The sequence below is a fragment of the Phasianus colchicus genome, chromosome 1, assembly GCF_987193195.1.
Source record: "Phasianus colchicus chromosome 1, bPhaCol1.hap1.1, whole genome shotgun sequence".
NCBI lineage: Eukaryota > Metazoa > Chordata > Aves > Galliformes > Phasianidae > Phasianus > Phasianus colchicus.
Window position 1 is genome coordinate 61746144 of NC_143436.1, and position 26636 is coordinate 61772779.

The following is a 26636-nucleotide window of genomic DNA, read 5'->3' on the forward strand; positions in this document are numbered from 1 at the left end:
TGTGCTCCCCACCACTCCCCCAATCCAGGGGCTCACACTGTTGGTGTCAGTGCTCCCCTCTTTCACCATTCCCCTCATTATAATCATTCTGTCCCCCTGTCAAGTTTTCCCTAACCCCCCCCCCCCCCAGGAGCAGAGGCCGGGACATGCTCCATCCCGGAGGGGTGACAGTGGCAGGGATGCACCCAGCTATGCCTGGTGAAATCCCTGTGCCACACACCCTGCATTCCGCAGTGCTGATGGAAGGGGGTCTCGCTCCGATCCTCTTGGTGTCCCCCCCACTGGGTGTCTTATCCCCATAGGATACACAGCCAACACAGCGGGTGTCCCTTCGCCTGCTTTCTCCCCGGCTCATTGTGATCAGCCATCACATCGAGAGGAGGCGGGGAAGAGGCAGCCCGGCTCAGAGCTCCTCTTGCAGCCTCTCGACTCGCATCAATCTGCCTCACCCCCAAGCTGGCACCTCCTTGCCCCCCTTGGCCCCTTTTACTGGGAGAGGGAAAGGAGCGAGGGGGCAGGAGGAAGATGGTGAGGCTGAAGGCGAGCGACGGTTCTTCCCCCAGGATAGGCTGAGAGATGGAAAGCCCCCGTGTCCCTTCCTCCAGCTGATCCGGATCGGACCCTGCCCACCGGCTGAGTGATGCCTCGGCACCACGGGTGCGCGTCCCCGTGCTGCCGCTGCCGATGTACCCTCAGCCCTGCGCTCAGCCTCTCTCGCCTCCCGCTCGCTCTCCCTCCCTCTATTTATTGCTCTCAGGAGATTACAGCTCGCTCCCCACGCTGCCCGCTGAGTGCGCGGCTCCTCAGCCCCACGTGTGGTGCGGCCACCTGGCCTTCTGGCCACCGAGCCCGTGCCAACTAGAGCTCTCCGTGAGATTGCTGGGCGACAAGGCACGTTCTGCTGGATTTGCTTTGGGATTGCCCAGGGTGCGCTGGAAAAGCCCCGTGTCTCAGAGGAGCGTCTGTCCTTGTAAGTAGAGCCGTCTCCCCGCCGCGCGTCCTCCCCAGCCTATATGAGATCGGTGGGGCTGCCTCTTGGAACCAACCTCCCTGGGGAGGGCCACAGAGTCGTTAACGCGACGCTGAAGGGCAGCGGTGCTGATTTTAGCCCAGTTCGGTGTGGGAAACTGGATGCACCTTCTCCCAGACCAGCACTGGGTAGGTGCCAGATCCAGCGTTCAGCAAACGTGCTTTGGGATGCTGTGCATACATGTGGGTGCATGTGTGTATGCATGTACAACTCCACAGGCAGAGCTCAGGGACATGCCTGCTGACATGAGGTGGAGGCTGCCCTACCATCAGTGTACCCAAAAATAAATACCAAGCTGTATCCAGCAGGCTGAGCCCGTGATTCTGAACTTTAAGGAGAAAAGGGCAAAAATACAGCATGGGGGAACTTTACAGAATTTCCTAGTGTTGCCTCTGAGAGCAGCTCTGCTTGGGAAAAAAGGGGGAGAGAATTGAGTCTAAAATGAGCTGAAGCCTCCAACAGATTTTGCTTGTGGTGGGAAGACTATGTGTGAGTGGTAGCGTGCACGTATGTGTGCATATGGATGCGTGAACCGACACGTGCACACACACATGGTGCACAGGGCATCCTGCCCCCTCCTCTCACTGCCTGCCCAGCACACTGCTGCCACCGCCTCTCACCCTAAGCAAGAGAGACGTGTGAGCTAATGCCTCTGCTGTGCTGGACAGAGGCTGTGGCAGAAGAACTATGCCTCAGGACCACAGTTAGTATCACTGGGGGGGACCAAATATGCTGGCCTCAGGTGTGGGCCAGGTGCGGACAAGTAGAATTCGAGGCGCAGATCTGCCAGAGGATGGCAGGAGAAAGGAAGAGCTGTTGTGGCAGGAGTGGGGCACCACGCAGGGAAAGGAACCCTGGAAGATAGCCCTGGGAGGCTCAGAGGGACCTGTCACAGAGCAGAGGACGTTCTGGCAGGGAGGAGGCGGGGTGCCGTTCTGGGATCACGGGGCATTTTTCTTCTGAGCTTTGTCACTTGGGCCCATTTCAGGGGGAGGATCTCTCTCTAACCGCTGTGGGCAAACAACATTTGCGAGGGAATTATTCCACATGAGCAAAAGGCTTGAGGGAGTTGTCTCCCCATCAGACATCAGCACAGGCTCTGTGGCGTATCTTGTCCACTCGGAGGAATTATGGTAAATCCTCAGCAGAGGGGCAGTTTGCAAGGAGAAAGGGGGAAGTCCTCTTACATAATTTTTATACTGGATTATGGCTTTACCCTTGCCTCCAGCAAAGTGAATGCCACATGCTAGCAAGGTGCACTCAGCCTGGGTATCTCCATTTCCCTGCCCCTCTTCTGGCTCTTCCAACCCCAATGCAAAGGATTTGCTGAGCTCTCCAGAAAGCAGAAGTGTGATTCCAGCACAGCAGGGAGGGCAGCAGCAGCAGCAGGCCACGGGAAGACCTGGAGCTGAGAGTCTGGGCAGGTCTGCAGTGACTGATCTGCACCCGCCTGTTGCTGATTGAGTTTCCCTCACTTGCCATGTTTGGTTACAAGCAGCTGCTCACAGTGCTTGACATCTGTCCCAGCTCTGGGTGGCTCAAGCAGTAATTCAGATGACCATACTGGGATGCTCCTGGCAGCTGGGTAATGCTCCAAAATGCCACACCAACCACATGTGCTCTAGCTGTCAGTGGGAAGGAACTGGGATTAGTGTCCCAGGCTACTCGTGTCCTTGCTGCAAAAAACACCTCCCAAGGCACACCTTATTCCTGCAGTGGCTGTACTGAAGTGCTGGCTAGCAAGAATGCTCCGTGTGTCTTAGGGAATGCTAAAACCGAGATGCATTTCTATATACCAGTTCAAATGCATGTCGGATGGACCAAAGGGAGGGTTGCTTCACCTGCGAGTTATGGGTTTGCATAAAATATAGTTTTATTCACATTGCTAAAACAAGCACTTGAAAACTAGGAGATATCAGCATTCAGAGCAGCATGTTGTCTACACTGGGCTGCAGCCCCTGGTACCATCTCCCTGCATGCTCACAAGGCTGCCTCGCTCAAGAGCTGCACTGATGGTGCTCGAGGAGGGAAGCAGGAGACTGTTATTTTTTTGGTACGGCTAAGCATGTGCCTCTTTTGTTTGTTTACTGCTGACATCCCAGCCTTTCAGGCAATATATCATCATGCATTGTCATGAGGTGTTCTGAAGACTTTCCCTGCTGTAGCTGCCTCACTGACAGTAGAGAATTTAAGCTGTTGATGACGCATGAGAATGGTTATTTGCTTGCTGTCGAAAGGGAGACAAACATTTCCCCTTAGCTAATAGGCAGGGAAGTAGCAGCAGGTGCAGGACTGGATCCTGGGGCGTCTTGGCTCCCAGTGCCACTAATTCCTTCAGACTGTACCAGTTTGCTGGCTACGCTGCCAGCATTTCAGAAAACAGCTGTGAATACTCAGCAGTTCTGCAAAATGGCCCCTAGGGTCTTGTGTGGGGTACCCACAAAATCAAGAATGTACAGACTGTGGCCAGTTGCCAAAACTGCAGTTTAATATCTTGAGCTGTCCATATAAAAATAGCCTTATTTATTACAACATCTTCATTGTTAGCCTGAGTACCATGTGTTGTTTGTACAGAGTTTGGCACAGAGCCCTGTGAAAAAAAAGCAAGAGTACCTGCTGGGGTGGCAAAGGCTATGTTGTCATGCATATTTGTATGAATGGCTGAATAAAGTCTGTGCAGATAATTAACTCATTTAGGTACTGGCTTTGCAAACCATGTGGCATATTCTTTCATATGGCCTTTTTTAAAAAATGAAAATAAGTTTCTTGACTTTTTTATGAATAGGAAAACAAGACACATATAATGGTAATTATACACTGAATCATAGAATCATAGAATCATTCAGGTTATAAAAGACCTCTAATCTCATCTAGTCCAACTGCCAGCTCATTGACCACGTCCCTCAGTGCCACATCCACACGGTCCTTGAACACCTCCAGGGATGGTGACTCCACCACCTCCCTGGGTAGCCTGTGACAATGCATTATCACTCTTTCAAAGAAGAAATGTTTCCTAATATGCAGCCTGAACCTCCCCTGGCATAACTTCAGTCCATCCCTCTTGTCCTGTTGCTGTTACCTGGGAGAAGAGGCTGACCCCCACCTCACCATAACCTTCTTTTAGGGATCTGTACAGAGCAGTGCCTCACAGCCATCCCAGGACAATCTGAGACCCAAATTCACACCGGGATCATCCATTCCTGAACTCCAAGCAAAGGCTGCAGCCTGAGGTCAGGCCCTGCTGCCGTGCCCCTCCTTGCTGTGAGGAAATTGGGAAGCTCCCTTTGGCCACTCCACAAAGCTGAGGTTTTGCTGTGAGGTGCCCATATGAGGACAGAGGGTCTGAGTTGGGACCTGCCCTGCATCCAATGATTTGGATGGGATGTGAATGTTGCCGTGCCCTTATCTGTTCTGTAGTTGCAGGTCTTCCAAAAAACTAAATTCACCTCAGACCTAAGACATCCTCCAGCCCCAGCAGCATGGGGCTGTGCTCTATGTGCAGGCCCACAAGCATACGAGGAGGTGGACCTCTGGGTTCTGATAGCTGTCACCATGTCTTGAGCTGTGGGCAATGTTCCCACCATGTAAAGAGTGTAAGCGTATCCCAGTGATCCTCAAGTATCCTCAGACCCTGTGCAGTTTGTGATGACTTTGCAGGGACATCCCTTCTGGATGCTCTGGGAGAATGATGGGGGATGATGGGGAAGAAGAGTTCCAGGTCACTCTAACAGGCAACACCACAGTACTGGGGCCACAGTGGCAACCAAGTGAAACAGATCCATGCAACTCACTAAGGCAGAGAAAGAAATCAGCAAAAGGTCTCCTTCAGAGTTCAGTATAAACGCATCATGTGTGAACAATGAGAGCCAGCCGTTCCTTGGGAGGTTTGCCAGAAGCTGTGTGTGTGCTGGGTCGCCGATCCCCTTACAGTAAGAACAGAGAGGATTTTTACTGCTGGCATCTCATGCTCTGCCCCACCGATCATCATGCCTGGTTGATCCCTGCCCCTAGGAATACTCCAGGGGCATGAGCTTGTAAAGTGAGACAGCAGTGAACTCCTTTCCTCACCCCACTGTGTTTGCTGCCCCCTCTCTCTCCTCTCTCTCTAACCACTGAGCAGGAAGCTACTGTCCTTGCAGCTCATGGACTGACTCTAAAGGACTGCAGCCATGGACATACAGACAGGGTGCTATGGGAGGAAAAGTGGGAGTGACACTCAGCAGCTTGGGTGGCAGCGATCTTCTATCACTCTGGCTGCTTCACCATGCGGTATCTCAGCTCCCAGAAGCAAAAGTAGTGAGGCAAGCACTAGGAAGGTTAGTGAGCTTGGGGCCTGACCAATTTCAGAATGTAGACTGTGAAAAAAGGCAAAAGCAGTTCCTGGGCTACTGCAGATAAGAGTTGTTGCAGATAAGGAGATGTGGGATGCTCTGTATGTATGGCATCACCCAGGCTTGCCGAACCTCATCTGACTGTACTGGCTGGGAAGTACAGGTAGAAAGGCTTACGACTGAAGTACCTTGGTCCAGATAAGATGTAGCAGGTTTCTTGGAGCTGATCTGGAGGCCCACTGACTTGGCTGTCTGGCTGTACTATTTGACAGATGTCCATCTGCCCAGAGACAGAACTGTGAAGGGTTGATAATGAAACTTGCATTTTCCTATCTGGCTGCTAAATTGATGTACCTCCATTTCATACTCTGAGCATGTAAATACATCTTTCATTTCAGACAGGCTGGCAACTTCTCTGGTACAGACTTACTGCATCCTTTGCCCCTAATGAGAGACCTAAGGAAAGGACTTGATCATATTGAGATTTCTGAGCCCCCTGAGAATCCTTCTCAAACACGGGCCCAAATTCTTTTTCTTGAACACAAGCAGAATAAAACCAAGTAAGGATTAATTTCAATTTCAGAGTACCATCCAAGTGAGAAACGTGGAAGGTATCTGTGTGTGGTGTAGGGTGGGGAGGGAGATGAGCAGCACAGCGCTGGGATTCTCCCACTGAGCTGCCTTCTCTCCTGGAGGCTCTCCGAGGGGTAAACCACCCACCCACCACCCATCCTCAGGCTTGGCAGAAGGGAGTGCAATGCTCTAAATGCCAGCAAGCTGAAGGACACCTGCGAGGTACAGAATTGGAACCAGAAGCCAAACTGGGCCCCCCTCCAATCTGCTGAGCTGGGAGAGGCTGCAGTCCTTCTGCTAAGGGCTGAGTGGGAGGATTAGGGGTCTGAGCTATTACTGACCACGGGATTAACCCCTGCAGGAAATTAAAGTTGTAGAGAACGCTCTTCACAGCTGAGAGAAAAACTGGGATCTGGATTAGAACTGGCAGAGCTGGTGACAAGCCACCACCCACAGCCAACTGTTCCCAGCTGGATCAGAAAATGTTATCTCAGTCTTCAGGCAGAACCCCCCTCCACATCTCACTTGGTTATCAATTTTTGCCAACAGTGCGAGAAGAACAAAATACATGTTTTAAAGCAAAAAAAAAAAAAAAAAAGAAAGAGGAAAACTGGGAGGCCAGCTCACGTGTCTCTCTGCTGAGCCCCTCTCCCACTCCTCACCCGCTTCCCTGCACATCGCCCGCGCTCTGCTGAAGGAAGCATGCACGTGGTCTGTCGCGCTCAGAGAAGATGCTGGCACACACATGGCTGGATTTCTTCCTGCCAGCTGCCCCCTCAGCTCTCCTCCTGCTGCTGCTCCGGGCCTCCTCCATATGCCACACTCTTGCTGTGCTGGGACTTTCCTGTCACTCTTGTGTTGGATATCCCGGTCTCCCCACCTGCTTCCACAGACTCCTAAGGAATTCCAATTCTTCACTGCAATCTGGGTCTTCCCCACTCATGCTGTCCCCTGGCTCCCCTCGGGATGCTCTGTGCTTTCTCAGATGGTTCTGTGTAACTTTGATAAGCCCCACACGCTTCTGCAGTGCAGAAGAGCATCCACAAGTCCATGCAGTTCTGAGCAATCACTGCACTTGGCAGCTTTAAAAATCCTGAGCTGGGAATTGATGTGGGACCACGATAGAGTACCAAGAGCTGGACTGCTGAAACTCCAACAGCCAAACTCAGCAGCCATTGCAACCTCTAAGATGGTTTTCCCCTCCATAAAATGAGAATAAAACTGACCTTCCTTGGTAGCCTTTGGAGAGGAAATGTTTGTTTAACAACAATCACATTTGCATTTCAGAGGTGCATACACACTGTCATCTCAAAGATCAGAAGATTTCTGACCTCACCACATCCCAGTGAATAGGGTGAGGTTTATTCACACTAAGTCAGGAATGTGGCAGATTCCCTTACAACAGAGCAGGTTTTGCATGCTTACTACTTACTTTACAGCTTTCTGTATGAGGTGTTGTGCTTTGCTGTGATCGATTGCTGCAAATCAGATGGCACCGTTTCTTGTGCAGCTGGGTTTCTAGTGTGAATTTAAAATGTGCTTTCCATCGAGTGTGACAGTACAACACTAATGAATCCTGAACACTTATGTTAATAAATCAGCAAGTGTTGGAAATGAAGCCCCCAGCTATTTAGCTTATAGGCACACTGGGGCAGTGACACACTATATTTCTGTTGTGGTGCTGAGCTTGGCTGCCAAGTCTGGGTGCTTTTGCAATCCAAATAAACAATAAATGAGGAGCTGCTGCTGAGACAATGAGTTTCAGTGTGAACTCACTGCTGAACTGACCCAGGTCGGTTGAGGGATCAAGAATGGGCATCATATACAGTCCATCCTAAAATCACTTGTGGTACTGCAGAAAAGTGCAGCTCCCCACTAGGACTCATCAACAAAGCTGCTTAACGAACTTTCAGTTGCTGCAATCAGATGACATGGCTGATGTGTCTCCCTTCCTTCTGTGTACAGACTCTCATCCTCCAAGTACTGGTGGAGGAAGAGACACAGGACAGCATGCTTTAATCATTGGGCTCTAGGGTACCCCTTCATTGTGGGCAACAGTAATAAAACACAAAACCTAAAAGCAACAGTAAAAGGGGAGGGGGAAGATAATCTTCTCTAAAAGTGTACCCCATGCCCTCCCTTGCCCTGCTGTTTTTCTGATAAAGCCTAAAGCAATTCAGCACTGGGAAGGGACTTTGCCATCATTCATCAGGGAGAGCGTGGGGGAGGGATGAACGTCTGCTTGCATTCTGGTAATTTATCACTGGCATCTGTCATAGCCTCTGTAACCTACCCTTTTATAATATAGGTCACCAACATGCCCTGCCAGTGCTAGTAAGCCAGTCTGTGAGAGGAGTCTGATCTGCAAGCCATGGTCCAAGCTTGGGTTAGTACGAAGGACAAGGAGGTAGAATCTGAGACAGAGGCTGTGAGCCTTGCTTGTGACCGCAGCTCATCCCAGTGATGTGCTGGGACAACTACTTGTCTCTATAGCCTTTGTGTCCTTGCAGGAAGATGGGAGAGTTCTGTCTACCTACCTACTGGCTCTGACCACAGCTTTGTTTCTGGGGTTCATTAAGTACAAAATAACAGCAGCAACACCTACTGTCATGCTAAAAGTCATTCGTGAAGCTGAATCGGGAAGATACTAAAGCAGTCAACAGAAGCCCCCGTCACCATCACAGTGTGCTCCTTAGGATCCTGCTTAGCAAAGCCAGGGCTTTGGAGTGATACTGCAAACATGCCTGGTATCTGGGCAGGGAGAAGGAAGCACCGGACAGTGACAGTTCCTGCTGTACCTTTTATGCCCTGGCAAGCACTGGAGAGTCATTACAAATGTCCCCAGCACCCCCCCCAGCAGTAAAGTTCCCTGGTTAAGCTAATTAGGGGAATCCTCATTAGAGTCCTCTGGGAAGTCTGACAGCAGGCCAAATGTCCAAGTGGCACTTCAGCTCAGTGTATTTTTGGCCTCTGGAGCCCACGGCAAGAAATGGATGATTCCGTTCTGCTGCTTTGAGCTGAAACTAAAAAAAGTTGCGCTTTACTCTCCTATACCAAATGGCAAGAAGCAAAGGTCATCAGCCCTGCAGGCTCCGCTGTTCATTCCTCCAGAATCTGGAGAAGAGATTCAGCTCCAAGCATGTGGAAGGAAGCTCTGGACACTGTGTCCCATGAAGCAGAGGGGAATTGGCTGACAGGTTGTTCCAGGGTGAAGGACTCATCCAGTAATCCTGGGAGAAAGATTAACGTTGGGTCTGTAGAGCCTTTGGGTATCTTCGTTCGGAGCTGCAGCCGTGTATACCATCACTAAACTCCCAGTCAATCCTGTGTCAGTTCAGAATGGATGGCACTGTGCCTCTCCTCATAGGCTGGGGAGCTCCTGGGTCTGGCATAGTTGTCACTGCTGGATAAGTCCCTGGCTATAAGGCTGAGAGCAGCCAGACAGCTCTGGTAAAGTCCTGGGGAGCCCGGAGGTGCAGGCTGGTCCCAGGTTGTTCCGGGACCATGAAGTTCCCAGTGCTGCATTTACCATAGACATGTGACTTCAAAGGAGAAATGCAGAAGCTCATTGGCCCTCTCAGTTAGGCATTCAGGAACCCCTACCTATTCCAAATCGCATGCTCTGCCCTCTGAACAGATGCTGTGCTGGGAGAAGTAGGCAGTTTCATGCAAGGCACGGATGACATGAATATGGGTCACAGAAGAGTCCCAAGTACATGTGCAAGCCCAGCTCTATGGACATATTTGTAAATGCAAGCTAGATTAGCAACTATGTCTGCATAAGCATATGATGGTATTTGCTTTTAAATCTTAGAAACGTGTCTGAATGCGCAAAGGGCAGGGAGTACTGTGTTTATGTGACATGCTTTGAAAATAATCATGGGTTTATCGAGGTACCTCCATCTTTGTGCATGTTGCAGCACAGGAGACAGCATTAAAGCCTGAACAGGTGTTAATCACTATGCACTGCAATAAATTCTAAACATAGGGAGAGGGCTTATTTATACACTGCTGCTCCTCCCACCCTGCACTCGGTGCTCGAGCCCTGGCACTGTCTCATAGGAAGAGACGCCTGTGAGGTACCAGGGATGGGTGTGGGAGCTGGACATTGCCATCCAGAGCAGAAGGGACCAGGGGTACAAACCCTGACTCTGTCACCAATCTCGGGTATGCAGTGCTGCTATCAGCCCCTCGGCATCGCCTGGGGTTGGTGTGGTGGAATGGAGCAGCAGGCAGGGGGAAACCCCAGCCCTGGGATGGAGAGGGGGCCTGGGCTGAGAGGGATCGCGGTGTCATGAAGCACCCAAGCAAGCTGGGTTTGTTGGTTTTTTTTTCCCAAAGCCTAGCCCCCCTGCTTGGAGCTAAGCCAGCTGATACAGATGGGGTGTTACAAAACAGAGCCAAAAGGCAAGAGCGCAAGGAACAGAGCTATCTATAACCCAGACAAAGTTAGATGGAGTGAAGGTGGAGAAGAGGGAAAGACAGAGCGTGGCAGGCAGCCCCTGAACGATGCTGAAAGCAAGGACGCGATCAGTCGGCAACAGGATTTGGAAGTGAGCGGCTCCCACTATCCGGCAGCCAGATAAGGCTCTGTGGCTGTCAGCTTAACTCTGCCGTTTATTCCTGTGCTGTAGGGAGTTAAATAGAGCACACGGAAAGCCTGCTGCCGGGAGTGAAAGTCACAGAGGGAGAGGGAAGGAAGCGGCAGCATCCGTGCGGTGCCCAGGGAGCCAGGTGGAAGTGGCTGTGGGCAGAGCCCCTCCAGGTAAGTGCTGGCGGCTTTTCATCATCCTCACTGCTCCCGGAGATGGGAGGCTTTGCGGTGGCATTCAGGACACAGCCATTGGCACAGGGGAGGCTGGAAGTCTCCTTTTTGAGGCTTCTCCTCCAGCAGGGATTGCAGGAAGGCAACCCTAGCTCCGTGTGTTGCTGGGGGGCTGCAGTGGGCTGAAGTGGGTTGGTTTTGGTGCTGTGAGAGGTCTGCATCTAGCTGGTGCATTCGGTAAATGAGCGGAGCAGCCTTGCAAAATGCGTGAGACCAGGCACTGAGCCTGCTTGTCTTTCTCACCAAGATGCTGATTTAAATGTTTCCCGGTGGTTTACATTCCTGTCCAGAATAAATCCATCACGGGAGCCTGAGGGAGGGCACGTGCATGGGGAGAGTGTCCCAGAGGGAGCACAGCGCCCAGCTGAAATATAACCATGGAGGCTGTCAGAGCCTCTCAGGGGCATGGGGGTAGTTTGCTCTGTGCCCTGGTAGAAATGCATCCATTTGAGTGATGTTGTGACTGTGGGGGGCATGTCAGAGAGCACCTGGGGTCGGGGGGGTCTGCGGTGTTCCCCTTGTTCCTGCCCGCAGCTATCCAAGAGGGAAGCAGGAGGAAAGGGGGGACCTGTTGTCAGTCACTATTGTCAGGGGAGAGTTTATGGTCTTTGGGTTTCTAATTAGACTGAGCATTTTTCCTTCTTCTAATTAAGCCGTAATTCCTTTCTTTTCAACACTCCCACTCAGTCTCCCCCGCCCCAGGCCCTCCCTTCCCCTCGGAGGCTCCTCAGCTCCCGCAGTCACTGCAGTGAGATCCCCACACTGCCCAGCCCTGCTCTAGGCACCACATCCATTTTACCTTGAAACAGAAAGGACGCGCTGGTGGGGAAGATGGGGGGGGGGGGGTGGGGAGGGAGGAGAGAAGCTGCTTGGCTGTCTCTCGGCGGCTCCGTGAGCTCTAGTGTGCACTGGGGATGCACAGGTGGCTGCAGCCGGCAAAACGGCAAGTGGCAGGGAGCTGTCCTGGCAGAGTCACCTCAGCCATGCATCAGGATGACCTTGAATGTCAGGCTCACGGAGCTGCTGCAGCAGGCTGCTCGAGCACAGGCTTGTCTCTTTGGCACCTATGAGAATCAGGCCTTATTTCTGTAGTGAGAGGGTAAAGGTGAATTCTTGTCACGCCCTCATCATGCTGTGCCTCCTGCAACATCCTCCATCTCTCCTCTGAAGCAGAGCTGGTGCCCGAAAGGCAAAACTCTAGCTGGGGAGGGGAAAGGATAGCAGTGAGTCCAGCCCTACGTCCTGTGGCCAGGAACTGAATCCCACCCACTCTGCTCTGCTCTCCCCACCAGGAGCGGGTGGGCAGGCTTGGAGGTCACTCTGCACCCTGGGGCCGAGCGCCAGGCTGGCTGGTGGATGTGAAGGCGCGCTGGAAAGGACAAAGATGCTGCCTATGAGTGCCGGCCACCGGTGGAGGAGCAGGTCCCTCATGAGGTGGCAGGAGGCTTGCCGTAAGTAATGCCTACTCAGGTACTCAGTACGATGATCCTCTTTGTCAAGGGAGTGGGAAGAAAATAGGTCGCAGCAGGGTTAAGAATAGGGGAGAGGGACAGCTAAGAATGGAGATGTTTGAACTAATTCCTGATTCCTTTAGAGGCCAGGCTAGCTGGGAGGGAGAGCGAGACTCTAAAGCTGAAGATGGGCTTAAAGTGGGACAGTGTGTGATGATTGCTTCTGAATTCCAGTGGGCCTGACAGGTGAGAAACAGCAAGACAGATACCACCGCACACAGATCCACCCGAACGCTCCTCAGATCAGCATCCTGTAAGCTGCAGCCTCCTCGCTGTGGCAGGGCTTTGTATGTAGGCTGCCGAGCACAGCTCCCAGCTCCCCATGACAGAAGTCATGACAGAATTTAGAAGGGAATACAGGATGCAAATGCAGAATTCTCCTACTGGGCACTGCCAGATGCAGTGAAAATCAAAGAATAAATAAAGAAAATATCTTTCAAATTGAATTGTAAAAGTTCAGCATCTGCATCTTCCTAGTGGACAGAGGCATCTGCTGCAGCACCCCTGAGTGCAGAGCAGAACTGTCAGAGTGATGTGGGGCTTCAGGGGGTGTTCCTGTGTTGCAGAGAAGCTCCTGGGGACATTAGGGAGTGCCTGTCACTGCTGCATACCCAGGCCCGTGGTTTCCCTTCTGCTTGCCCTCCTGATTGAATTTGGGACAGCCACTGTAAGAAGCTGAGGGAATTATTTCTTTCTCCAAAAAGCAGGCATTTTTGTAATCCATCCTCACAGACTAGAATGCCATATGAATTATTTACAATGAATACTACTGAATCTTGACTTAATCTGATATTCCTGGATCAGCTTTCTGCCACCTACACGAGTCACCAAACACCTCACAAAGTAACTTCATCTTCACCTAACACAAAAACACATGCTGCTCATCCTACTGCAGGGCTGGAAGAGAGTTTCAGGTTCTGCCTATTGCTTCCCTCTCTTCCCTGTAAAGCTGTATTGTAGCCATTTCTTGGTCTCCGCTCACATCTTAGTGGATGCATCTCTTGCAAGGACTGAAAATGAAATCAGACTTTCTCTTCCCTGTGATTTTAGTACAGTGTTTCCAAGGAAATGATGAAACCAGGCTGAGAGGTACATTTGATGCAACCGAAGGAAGGGATGCCATCCAAAGAGATATGGACAGGTTTGAAAAGTTGGGCCCACCTGTTGTTCTGGTGGATAAAAAGCTGGACATGAGCCAGCAGTGTGCACTTATAGCCTGGAAGGCCAACAGTATCCTGGGCTGCATCAACAGAGGGGAGGCAAGCAGGGAATGGGAGGGATTGTCCCCCTCACCTCTGCTCTTATAAGGCTCCATCTGCAGTACTGTGCCCAGGCCTGGGGCCTCCAGCACAAAAAAAGATGGAGCTGATGGGCTCAGAGAAGGGCCATGAAGATGATCAGAGGGCTGGAACACCTCTTCTATGAAAAAAAAATTGAAGGAGTTGGGCTTTTTTAGCAGCTTGAAGAAGAGAAGGCTCCAGGGATACCTCACTGTGGCCTTCCAGTACTTGAAGGAAGGGAGACCAACTTTTAATACTGTCTGATAGCAATATAACAAGTGAGAAGGGTTTTAAATCAAAAAAGGGAAAATTTGGATTAGATATTAGGAGAAAATTGTTTACTCAGAGGGCGGTGAGGCCATGGCATAGTTGCCCAGAGAAGCTGTGATGCCCCATCCCTGGAGGCACTCAGGGCCAGGTTGGATGGGGCCCTGGGCAGCCTGAGCTGCTGGGTGGCAGCCCTGCCCATGGCAGGGGTGTTGGAACAAAGCAGAATATGGATAATAACAGACATTTTTGGCACATCCTAGATGGCTGCAGAAACTGGGGATAAGTGCATTTCCTGAACAACCACAGCCAGCTGCCTGAGATTATGTTCCTATCCACCACAGTCAGCACCCCACAGGCAGGTGGTTGGGAGCCAACAGTGGGTAGGTGTTTGGGGAGATAAGCCCCAAACAGAAGGCTACCTGTATAGCTTTACACAGTCTGCTCTTGCCTTTCTCAGTATACAAAGAAGCTAAGAGTTATCTCATCATCACAGCTGTCAATCTATTATTAATAGTGTACTTTTGTTAAGCATCCAGGAAAAGACAGGGTCACTCGAGTGACTCATGGCTCTCTCCCTTCCTCATTCTAGTTCTCATTCTTTTAATTCTCTTCCTACAACAAGAGAGTGATGTATTCTGAATGGAATTAAATATCACCCAGCCAGGCAGTACCTGCACTGTGCCAGTTCACAGGCTATGATCTGCTTTCATGTCAATATCTGCTGTTGACCCCAACCTTTGCATGATAAGAAAGCACAGAGGCGCTCAGGGTAAAGATCTCGCCTATACCTTACTGTAATGTTCTATAATTGTCATTAAAAGAGCAGGCTGGCATGGCTTGGGCTGGTGTACACCTGAGATCTCAATTGTAGAGCAAAAAGAAAAATTCTTGAAGGAATTGTGAAAGGATGGATTAAAAAAAAAAAAAAAAGAGCAGAGAGATTCTCTCAGAACACCTATTCCCTGGTCCTTAATAAAGTTATATAGCTTAGCATCCAAACTGTGCATTTCTCCTTAGGCTGTCAGTCCAAAAATATGCCAATTCTCAAAAGGATCACCGGGAACACAAAAAGAACTGACACAGGGTGACAGGACTCAAGTATGAAGGCAGCATCACTGACAGAAGCCGAGTTGATACAAAAAATGGGAAATGGGGACTGACTAAACTCTGGAAACAGTGGCATGAGGGAAGAGAGGTGAAGCAGACCTGTCTGCAGACCTGTCCCAAACAGAGCTTCTCCTCAACCTGGGCGTCCACCAGCTACCTCTCCTGTGACAGTCTCTTCAGAATTCCCCTTGGGACAAAAAATAAAATACTTGCTGATTGTTTGATGAAGAAGAGGGAATGCAGGCAGGGCACAGTTTTCAACCCAGGAAAGAATAACAAGACAACAAATGCATCAATTTTTGCTACCATTCATTGCTAAAGACTACCAGGCCCAAGTGACTTCTCTGACGCAAAGTGATAGGGCATAATGCAGAGACAAACTTATTTCAGTTTTAGTCAAATGCTCAAACTCATCACCTTAAAAAAAGCAAGGGAGCTGAATTTGCTTCCCACACTGAAGCAATTAATCTCAACTCCACAAAAGGAATTGGGATGAAGGATGCAAATGTTTTACACAGTCTGCTTAAACATAACTCCCACTCCTCTAACGACAGGAGGCACAAAGCTTGCTTTCCTGTTGCTGATGCTTCCTTGTCACAGAAATGAGAGTTTTAAAAGTCATTGGCTCCCAGAAAGGGGTGACAACTACAGCCCTGACGCTTCTCACAGGATCTGAATCCATTACTGGAACAGGATCCAGAACAGCTCTAAAAAATGCTGTCTTGTGGAATATCTAACCTTACCTTTGAGTAGAAGAGTGTGTGTGCTAACCCTTTTTTCTAACATCCTTTCTTCAATTACAAGGCTGGAATTTGTTCCTCATCTACTCCTATGAGTAATTTTGGTTAGAGATGCTTGTGGGGCTGTTGCTGTGGGACTCAGAAACTATTCTGAGAGCAATGGCACATACAAAGTGCCTGCTGGCTTAGTATCTCATTGTTAGTTGCTAATAGCTTTCTTTGGTCATCCCTTTGTAAGTTAATCTAATTCATAAGAAAGTCTTTCCACAAGGCCAGCACAATATGCTGTAGATATGGAGAGCAAATGATAAGCTGATTTAGAGACTAACTTGGACTTGAGTCTGATGTCATAAAGACCATGACACAAACTGTAAGAGTAAAATTGAGATGTAGGTTGTTTTGTTTTGATTTTCCTTAAAAGCTTTTTATTAACATGCTTACTTCTTTAAAAAATAGAGCTTCTTAAATATATTCCACTGACTTCCCTCTCTCAGCTCTGACATTTTGAAATAGCTGTCCTTTATCAGAGGTAACCTCTCCTACAGCTCTCTGTTCCTTTCTCTCCTGACTTCTCTGGCAGCAAAGTCATCTGGGATCACTGGGGATTGGACTCGATGATCTCTAGAGGTCCCTTCCAACCCTAAAATTCTGTGACACAATGTCCTGTGAAACTGGAAGGATATTTATTTGCTTGCTAATTAAATAAAGGCTTACTAGAAACTCATGCTAGCAGGGTGCAGGCCAGCAGCAGGAGGATCTGTCTGTGAGGAAGCTCCTTTTCCTTGGGGCACTATGGTGAGGAGTACCCTTGTGAGGGCCATACTGGGCTGTAGCTGTGTACAGAGTGGTGCTGGCTGAGGATGGGTAAGCACTGTTCTAAAACATGCATTTTCTCTTCCCTCTCCCTTGCTTTCCACCTCCCAGTGCTTGGCTGCTGGCTGTCGCTGTGTGCTGCAGAGTCCTTCTTTGCCTGCCCTTCCTCCTGCAAGTGTAACAGTGGTATCCTGGAAGTGGATTGTAGTGGCTTGGGCCTCTCTTCCATCCCCTCAGACATCCCCACAAACACCAGGACCTTCCTCTTTCTCAACAACAAACTCAGCATTCTGCCGGGACCAGTGTTTTCCAATCTCTCTGCCCTGCAGAGGCTGGATCTATCCAACAACTTCTTGGATCAGCTCCCACAGAACATCTTCAGCGACCTGGGGAACCTCACAGAGCTCCAGCTGAGGAACAACAGCATCCGGGCCTTGGACAAGGACCTTCTGCAGCACACGGCCCTGCTGCGCCAGCTGGATCTGTCCATTAACGGCCTGGCCCAGATACCCTCGGGCATCTTTGATGACCTGCCTGCTCTCCGCTCCCTCTCGCTCAGGTCGAACCGCTTGCAGAGCCTGGACAGGGTGACCTTTGAGCCTCTAACCAGCCTGCAGCAGCTCCAGGTTGGGGACAACCCCTGGGAATGCGACTGCAACCTGCGGGATTTCAAGCACTGGATGGAGTGGTTCTCCTATCGAGGTAGGTGCTTGCGCAGAGGGAGAGGAGCGGGCAGGTGTTAGTTTGCCACGAGAAGGGAGGAAAAGCAAGCAGACACAGCTGGCAGATCAGAACAACCTAAATTCTGGATCTTAGCCAAGGAGCAAGAGTACAGTGTGATAAAGCTGACTGACAGCATAACGCTGCTGCACCTTCATAAAGTAATGCTGCCAGGCTTGAGAATCCTCTGCAGCCTCAGGCTCCCTAGTTCCTCATTTTGTTTTGAACCCCTAAGATGACTTTTTTTTCTTTGAGAGGAAGGTACTTTTCTCAAATAACTTCAAAACTTTAGGGTTATAAGTTCCCCTAACCCTTTGTGCCTAAAGAGAAGAAATGCTTTTCAACTGAAAACAACAGTCCAGGACTTCTCCTTAGGCTGGGAGAACTACAGGCTGTATTTGGCTGTGAAGCATTGAGTCTGCTTTCAGCAAAAGAACCATGGGAACAGTGTTGTTTTGGAAAATATTACAACTAATATTGGCAAATCCAAAGACTTGGATTAATAAGTCAGTCCCTAAATCATTATTTCAAAATTAGTATTTTTTTGACAAGTTTGTATTTACAGCTTATCCTTGGAGGCTAGAAAGGTCTGTATCACGCTGCAGGAATTCTGACGGATAATTTCAGGACCTGCGACTCACAGCAAAATGGCACATCTTACAGGAATGACGATTGAAGGCCTGACCTTCTGTCACTGCAGCCAATGAGCAGGAAAGGGTCTCAAATCATGTGGGTAGCAGCAGTCAGCTGTCACATCCCTGCTGATCACAGCCATGCTGCAAAGAGATTATCTATGCCTATGGCTAGACTGCAGTCTGAAAGATGCATTTGTGTGAGCAGAATCAAACAAGCATATGAGTGCCACTTTTCTCTTTTTTTTTGTTTTGTTTGACTCTCATATGTATGACACAGGCCATAAAAAGCACACGGAGGTTTTCGTTTTGTTTGTTTGTTGTTGTTTTTGTTTTTTTTTCCCCAAAAAAGAAATTGCCCAAACTCACTCAAGCATTTGTTTCAACATCTGTCACTATTTCCATAAGGGGGAGATGGATTAGTTGTTAGAAGATGGTACTGTGTATCTGTTATTTTGAGAAGATAGAGCCTGGCCCTATCTTTTTCTTTAATTTCCCCCTTTCTAAAATGATTCTGCTGACACTTACATAACTCAGTAAAAAGCATGAGACTGACTTAATAGATGGTTTCAGAGGGCTTTCACATCTTGGTCTTAAAGATACCTACACAGATATCAAGCATCATGAGACCTACTGTCAAATTCCATCTAGGTAGAAGTATCCTACCCAGCCATGGTTCAAGCCATTCCCTTGATGGTGGGGTAAGACATGCAAAACATCTCTAAATCAATCAGAACAATCATTTTAAAGGATATCATGTGCACACCTGCCTGGTGCATGGAGGTGCAGCCATTGCTGCTGCTCTCCACCCTTCGGAAGGCTGCAGATCTGGAATCATTTGAAGGCCTGCAGCACATCTTGGCTTCAGTCTTACCCCTGAACTCTAGATACGTACTGTGCAAGACTGTGGCTGCATTTTGGGGTAGGGAGAAGATCTCTGAATATTCTGCTTACTCAGTAATGCATTCACACATGAGGGACTGGATTATATTTAAGATGAGAGCTACTGGCCTTAAGTTGGGCCAGGCGAGGTTCAGGTTGGACATTAGGAAAAATTTCTTCTCAAAAAGAGTTGTGAGGGATTGGAACAGGCTGGCCAGGGAGGTGGTGGTGTCACTGCTCCTGGAGGTGTTAAAGAACTGTGCAGGTATGGCACTGGGGGACATGGTCAGAGGGCATAGTGGGGATGGGTGATGGTTGGATTAGGTGACCTTAATGGTCTTTTCCAACCTTAATGATTCTGTGATTCCGTATGGCCTCAGAGCTATACTGAAGCAGTCCTCCAACCATCATGCTGCTGCACTTGACTTCTGCAGGACAAATCCTTGTCAGGTATGAATGGAGACAGAGGAACTTTATCTCACCTGGGGATCTAGTTCCGTTGTCCTTAGATGCTATGTCATAGCTCTGCATCAGAATGAAGCTGTGGTTCACTCCTGTTATCTCTGTTGGGACAGGTGGGAAAATCGACCAGCTGGCATGCACCCTGCCCAAGGAGTTGAAAGGGAAGGATATGCGAATGGTGCCCATGGAGATGTTTAACTACTGCTCACAGCTGGATGATGAGAACAGCTCCACTGTGCTGGACAATACTGGCCCGCCCTGCACAAAAGGAGGCCCGACTCCCTCCAAAACTAAATCGGGCCCAGAACCAGAAGTGGAGCCCAGCGTGGGATGCCCTCAGAAACAGCGATACCGGCCTGTGAGTGTACGCCGGGCTATTGGCACTGTGATCATCGCAGGGGTGGTTTGTGGCATTGTTTGCATCATGATGGTGGTGGCGGCTGCTTATGGCTGCATCTATGCCTCCCTCATGGCCAAGTATCACCGGGAGCTGAAGAAGAGGCAACCGCTCATGGGTGACACAGAGGGTGAACATGAAGAGCAAAAACAAATCTCTTCCGTGGCATGAGACTCTTGTAGGAAGGAAGGGACAGCAATGAACAAAGGTACCTAAGAGCAGTCAAGCAAGCATGGGGTCCTCCCAAAATACACATCTTCCCAGACAGAAAGACAGACTGTGCTATTGTTCCACTCACCCAAGCAGTGCAACATGCTTCTGGGGAGTCAGGGCATCTGACTCTAATTTCTGTTCTTCTGCCCCAGGCCCATTTGTGCCCTTTCACCCTTGGGCCCAGACAAATAAAGTAGAGTCAGACCTCGAGTGCTTGCTGTGCCTCATGCCCACGCACAGAGCTTCCCTTGCATGCCTGCTGTGGAGACAGCTGGCACCTTCTGGGAACCTGTGTCATCCTCTCAGCCTCAGTCCTGAGTCGTCTTGTATCCCATCAAGAGCTGTCTGGAAACAGAGAGAGCAGCTCTATGAAAGTCTGTGGGAGGAGCATGACCAGAAGTGTCCACACCTCACTGGAAGGGTCACTGCTGCTGTGTGACTGTAACTCGCTGCCCACAGTGTGCCCAAGAGCGCATCAGAAGGGATCAAGGGCCCCTTCTGGGTGACAACAGTCAGAGAGAGGCTTCGTTTCTCATTTTTAAAGGTGGAAAGATACCTAAATCACTCTAACACGCTGCCAGAGAGCACAAAGTCCCTCTTCTTGCTCCCAGCCAGCACCCTATCTGCCAGTTGCCTCATCATCCATTATAGGTGCACAGAGAGAGAGCCATCCCCCTGTACATGCTTCCTGACTCACTGTGATCTGAACGTACACACACAGTCTGGTCAGCTCCATACAAGCAGACACTATGCCTGCGTATCCAGCGTCACATTTGCACATACTGATCTGCCCTGTGCATGCAGCCATGCATCCATCTAGCCACTGCAGCTTAGTCTTATTGTAACAGTGTGCAGTAACTTCTGCTTTGGACAAAATACATGAATTCTGCCACTGAGGAGCTAAACAAACTTCTCAGCCACAGTAGGGAGCTGGTGGAAATGGGGAGGAGAGGACAGAGAGAGGCAGAATTATTAAGGTTTCAGCATGAGTCAGTGGAAACAAATGCAGAGCATGAAAAATAAGGAAGTTCTGTTATTCATTTTATATATTCTCTGATAGATGGAGAAAGCAAAGATATGAAGCCTCCATTTGGAAATGTCTGGTAGGCAGAGCAGATGTGGGCCATCAGGAAGAGGAAAACATGGCTTACCAGTCCAGGCAGTGTGATTGCTGCTATAGGGTCATGTGGGCTGAAGGGGAGAAAAAGAAACAACCTGAGAGCTGACATTACTAGCAGAGGGAAGAGCACAGTGTGCAAAGTAGAGCAATGTATCTGGGCAACTGGAGAGAGGGGCACAACTCTGGAGGGTCTTAAGGTAAAGGCTGAAAACTAGACCATAGTGTGGCACAGGTGGGAGAACCTGAAAAGGAGTTGGCATGGTGTACAGCATGGCCCACATACGCTCACCTCACCATCACCATTGTGCTCACTGACAGCTACAGCTGCGTGAGCATGCCCATACACAACTGCACACACTGCTGCTCTCATGCAGAGTGTCTTCCCCCAACCAGATTTTAAAGCCCTCAGACTGCAGTGCCTCTTATTAGTCTCAGCTCTTTTCAAACTGACAGGGAAGGAAAAAAAAAAAAGCGAGAGAGGAAAAAATGAAGGAAACTCAACATAAGGACTCATTTTGTATTGCTGGAAGTGGATAAAATGCTGTCTCCAGGGGAGAGCACACATTGCCATGGTAACCTGCTCTAACCCATCACAGTGGGTATTCCTGGGCTAGGAAGATGACACCAGAGGTCGTGCATCCAGTGTCTGTGGATGGTGTGATCCTTGCCATGAGGAAACAAGCTGGCAGTGAGCCCAGCTTGGCAGGGTACTTTGCGAGTCACCCGTGTTCAGAGGCCAGCAGGCACTACAGGTGCCACTGCCAGGGCACCTCACCTCTCCCTCCTGCTCCAGCTGGATCCCGAAGCCTTCAGACATCTCACAGCCCTCCTGCTCGCTGCTGCTAGGTCCCCGTGGGAATGATGCATACCAGCTCCTCACCCCCCCCCTGATCCCAGACAGGTTGTACTGACCCACGGGCATGCAATGACAAGTCTTCAATCAAAGCCTGGATTTGCAAAATTCCTTCTGGTCTACCCAGGGCCACCAGAGGCAAAGAGACAGGATGCTCTGGACTATGCTAAGCATGACACAGGGCTGCATGGGACAGACGAGGATGTTCTCCAGGAAGCAGAAGATCAGGCTACCCTGGAAGAAGGACTGGGAGAAAACTGTCCACCCACCAGCGTGGGCACACATCACACTCCCACTCTCAGCACACTGCTCGTGAGGAAGATGAGGAGGAGGAGGGAGGCTGGCAAAATGTGAGGAGGAAGGACTCTTCTCCCATGCACACTGTACAGCCACACAAACCATCCCATCTGCCGCAACCATAGCCTGCTCTGAAGGGCAGAACTGGTGCACTGCAGACTCCTTATGTGTGTTACTGCTGCTCCACATTCCCAGCAAGCCGGGACTAGACTCTGCCTGCTGGATCCAAATCCCCCCCCAATCTCCCTTTCAGGAGAACTTTTCCCTTTACCATACTGGACTCCGCAATCATACTTGAAATGGGACTTGAGTCAGAGTGGTATATTTATAGATCTATATTTTACTTGCATCAAATAATGGTGAAACATTGCACAAAACCAATGGGATCTACATATGTGTGTATGTGTGCGTGTGTGTGTGAGTAAGAGAGAGAGAGTGAAATTGTTTTTAGGGGGATAGACTAGAGGCAAAATGAGTAGGAGGGAGGAGGGGCTTGGGAAGGGGGAAATCCTCCTTTCTCTGCACCTTCCCTGTGAGCTCCTCCTGTCCCGACAAATTTTAATTTGTTGCTAATAACATTTTCTATCTTTCGTGTTGTGGGGCTGATGATGACCTTGCCCATCCTTTCCTCTTTGTTTTCAGTTATAAGGCAGAAACTCTGGATTCATCTCAATCCTAGACAAGGGACCGGCTGTGTTTAGAAATCCAGCAAGGAGAAAGACAGGAAAGGGGAGGAAAGAGTGTTGCTGAGAAACATGAAGGCTGAATGCTATGGGGAGTCCCGCTGGAAAGCAAATATCGTACTTGGAAGGACAAGGACCCGTCCTCTTTCATGCAGAGCAGAGTAATGGGGTTCACTGGGAAATTACCTCCTTGTACTACTGGCAAACAGGCTCTTACTCTTTTCAAGCACACCTGGAAAGCCCTCACACTGTCAGCAAGCATCTCTAGGGAACACAGTGTCCAACAGGGTCAGAAATTATGCTCTCCTGCAGGATGCCAGGCACAGAATGATCCCCAGTGCTCCCTATAAGCCCAGGCAGTGTTCCTCTGGTGTGTGGAGTGGGGGCTCCTGGTGCCCCCTGCAGGCATGGGGGAACACCAGTAAATGCACTCTGCTGCAGGCGGGGGTACCAATGCCAAGAGCAGGCACCTGCCCTCAGGGAATGGTCTTCTGGGGCAGGCAGGTCCAACCAACAGGCAGAGCCATGCTTTCCTTATGGGCTGGCAGGCCCACCAAAAACATCCCAACTGCTCCCTGCAGCCCCCTGACCCCACACACCCACCTGTGGTACAGGCAGGCATATTTCTTGCAGGGAACAGATGGCACGTGTAATTTCTTTTTCTTTTTGTTACTGTTTGAGGGAGAGCAACAAGATTTTCTAAAACGACTGAATGGAGGTTTCTTTGGCATGAGACAGAAAATTTTTAAAGGTATATTATATTTCTGGCTTGTTGTTACAGAAGAATAATAAAGAATGTATTTTCCTATGCTCCTTCTTGTTTAAATGAGATCTCTGATAGCAACTTTCCCCCTCCTCTATTCACTGATAAGGGAAACACTGCAGGGATGCAATCAGCTAAACAAAAAAAACCTCTGAATTTCCCTATCTGCATATGCTTTCCTATACATACTGTTTGAACTTGGAGTGATCATGCACATACATGCACACATGCAAATACTATGAGCATAAGCCCTTGGCAAGCATCTGCCTGCAGTCAGGGTGAGGCTGGAGGACTGAATACGCAGGCAGTCAAGGTGAGACCCTGGATCTGGAAACAAACAGAGGCAGCTCCAGGGACACAGCCAGGCAAGGGCGATTGTGTAACAAGGATAAGATACTGTGGCAATCAGCTCATTACATAAAAGTAGAAAGGGCCAAATTAATCCCTAGTGTAAGAACGCAGAAGCCAATGGAGTTATATTCAGGTCAAATTTGATTCCAAAAGCCTTTTTTCTTTTTTTTTAAATTAGAGCATAACATTCAATGAAACTTACTGTAACAAACAGTGAGCTGTGGGTTGCTGCATCTCCAGATTTCTGCCTCTCCTGAGCAAGGTTATTTTAAAATGAATGGAAATCTCTATCTAATCCTATTGCACCCCCCAAGTACACAAGCTGTCACCCTCGGAGCTAGATGAGTCTCTCTACCAGCTGTTCACTAGCGAGGTTTATCACACGCAGCTAAGATGTTTAAATTCCCTACTTCTCCACTCCCAGTGCTACGTATACACAGTTCATCACATACTCTCCCCATGAGAAAAAGATAATTGTGTGGCACGTGGAATCACAAAAAGTGTTAAACCCCGCCACAAGCAAACCACTGTGCCACCATACCTGCACTGTTATATTCAGTCATACTGTTAGGCTCAGCCTGACCTTCAAAGAGAAACTGTAAGTAGAATCAAGATAACAGCCGAGGCATCTCTTCTGCTGAAAAAGTATGTGCTGTGAGAGAATCACCACTGTTGTTCAACACTGTTGTGTCCATGACGCATAGTTTAATCTAATTTTGCCATGTAGGTAAGGAGCACGCAGAGGTACTACAAAGCAGTTCATATAATAATCAGAAATGTAGAACTGAAAATAAAGCAAAGCCAACACACTCATCTGATGACTCTCGGCTCTTTTGGTTCATAGATCACCTGGGAGCAGCCTATGATTTTCTGCAATTTGATTATCTTTTGTTTGGCAAATGTATTTGCTCCCTATACATACCTATTCACACAGACATATAATTCTATATATTAACATGCAATTATGCATATGCCTATATAAAATACAATACCTCCTCAGTATTTTGTTCATAGGCAGCTCACTCTGCAGCCTTGCAGAGCACTTGTTGGTACTGATAGGGATCACCTTCCATGTTCTTATTAGATAGGCGCAAGTCCTAGCATGGTATTTGTGAGGACCAAAAAGCCCTCTCTGTGTGATACAAGCAAAGAATAAGCATTCCTTGAAGAGTACAAGGTGAAAGTGAACAAAAGATTTCCTGTGTCATTCTGGGAAGCTTCTAACAACAGCAGCAGCCCTAGAAAGGCGGGGCAAGGCAGCATCCTCACAGCTTTTCTCCTTTAAGAGGGTAGGAGAGAAGCAACCAAGAGGCCAGACCTCTCCTTCCTCTAGTAGCACTGTGTTGCAGCCAGGCAGAGGCCATGTGTAGGGCACCTGGAGCAAAGGAGAAAGCAAAGCATGCTGCTCAGAATAACAACCTGTCTTGTGTGGAGCTTCTGAGCCAGGACAACGACGTGCCGCTCTTTGCTCAGAGCACTAGGTCAAGATCTGGCCCTTCATGTTTGTTTTTCCTGTGTTCTAACTCAGGAATAGACTTGCTTGTTAAGAACATCTGCAGAAAGTGAACATGTAAAGGGTACAGAAAGAGTGGCAAATGCAGGTATTTCGTTTGAGAAAAAACGCATGGACTATACACTGAGATATTCACCCAGCTCTGCATAAAGCTCAAGGGAAATATCCAGAGTAACAACAATGCTTTGCATTTCTATAGTGCTTGCCTTTGGCAGCTCTCCGGGAGCTTGCAAGCATTAATGAATTCACAGAGGCAGAGATTCAGAGAGTATAAAGGCCAGAGGGGACTTTAGATCATCTAGTCTGACCTTCTGTGTATTGCACGCTATGGGAAAGTGTGCAGGAAAGAACCACAAACGTTATTTGAAGGTGGCAGAAAATGCCTTACTGTGAAAGGCTTAAAGAGCTCAATGTGTTTAGCTTATGAAACAGAAAATAAAGAAGTTATCTTGTAGAAAGTCCAACAGTGTGTTTGCATGCAGTTCAGGTGAATTTTCCAGAAAGGCAAACCTTTGATTTGAAAAATATTCAAGAAATGACAAAATCTCCTCGCTTTCCTTGGTACCTTACCAGAGTAACTATTCACACTCACTATTAGCGTTCATACTTAATATCTTACTTGAATCTGATTGAATTTAGTTTCCCATCATAGGTTTTTGTTACGCTTCTCCCTGGTAGATCAAAAATCAAACTTTTTGTAACCAGCATCTCTTACTTTGAAGGTACTTTATACACCAATCAAATCATCTCTCAGGCTTCTTTCTTTGGTAAAATAAGCAGATTTTCATTAAGTTCATTTTTGTGATAAAGCATTTGCTCTGATTTGGAACAATACCATAGACATGCGTTGCATTGTTTTCCATTTTTCCTCCTCATAGAAGCACACTCTTCACACTCCATTAAAATCTGTGCCCTGCATTGTTGGCAATACAATAGTAAATATCACCTTTCCCTACACCTACCCATGTCTCACAATGCACGTGCTAGGCTATGAGAGCATTATTTTTACTTAGAGATGCAGGCAGATGGAAAAGATACTGCAAAACCCTATAAATCATTTTGAGGAAGCTGGTTAAAAGGAGACTGGTTCTGATCCCTTCTATAACCACCTTTTCTGTAGCACTGCTTCCCCAGATTTCAGACAAGATTCTCCACACTGAAGTGATTTCTGGTAAAAGAAAGTCCTTTACTTAAATCTGATGGTGCCTCTCCAGCAGTTGCACTTTCTAATTCTCTTCTGGTCTCATACGGTATCTTTCAGATCTCTCCC

The 26636-nt window shown here is 48.8% G+C and overlaps 2 protein-coding genes across 4 annotated transcripts in view; one reads left to right on the forward strand and one right to left on the reverse strand.

Annotated features, from left to right (window-relative positions):
* CACNA2D4 (calcium voltage-gated channel auxiliary subunit alpha2delta 4) overlaps positions 1–26636 on the reverse strand; it is a 111008-nt gene that overhangs the window by 19935 nt on the left and 64437 nt on the right. The gene's annotated exons all lie outside the window — the stretch shown is intronic.
* Positions 332–23471, forward strand: LRTM2 (leucine rich repeat transmembrane protein 2). 3 transcript variants are annotated; one of them, XM_090145258.1, is made up of 5 exons: positions 332–970; positions 10569–10699; positions 12052–12210; positions 16592–17182; positions 19290–23471. In XM_090145258.1, exons 3-5 carry the CDS (start codon positions 12144–12146, stop codon positions 19742–19744), a joined length of 1113 nt encoding a protein of 370 aa, XP_090001384.1. In that variant the 5' UTR covers positions 332–970; positions 10569–10699; positions 12052–12143; the 3' UTR covers positions 19745–23471. The 3 variants fall into 3 exon arrangements, with proteins under 3 accessions (XP_090001384.1, XP_090001389.1, XP_090001377.1); XM_090145263.1 differs by lacking the exon at positions 332–970 and adding an exon at positions 8873–10101; XM_090145251.1 differs by lacking the exon at positions 332–970 and adding an exon at positions 10136–10487.

Bases quoted from the DNA above. Each gene is read 5' to 3' on its own strand.
- LRTM2 (XM_090145251.1), top strand. From the start codon at position 10,444: ATGCTGAAAGCAAGGACGCGATCAGTCGGCAACAGGATTTGGAA. The intron at 12,211-16,591 runs GTAAGTAATGCC...TCCACCTCCCAG, and splicing joins GAGGTGGCAGGAGGCTTGCC to TGCTTGGCTGCTGGCTGTCG. The intron at 17,183-19,289 runs GTAGGTGCTTGC...CTGTTGGGACAG, and splicing joins GGAGTGGTTCTCCTATCGAG to GTGGGAAAATCGACCAGCTG.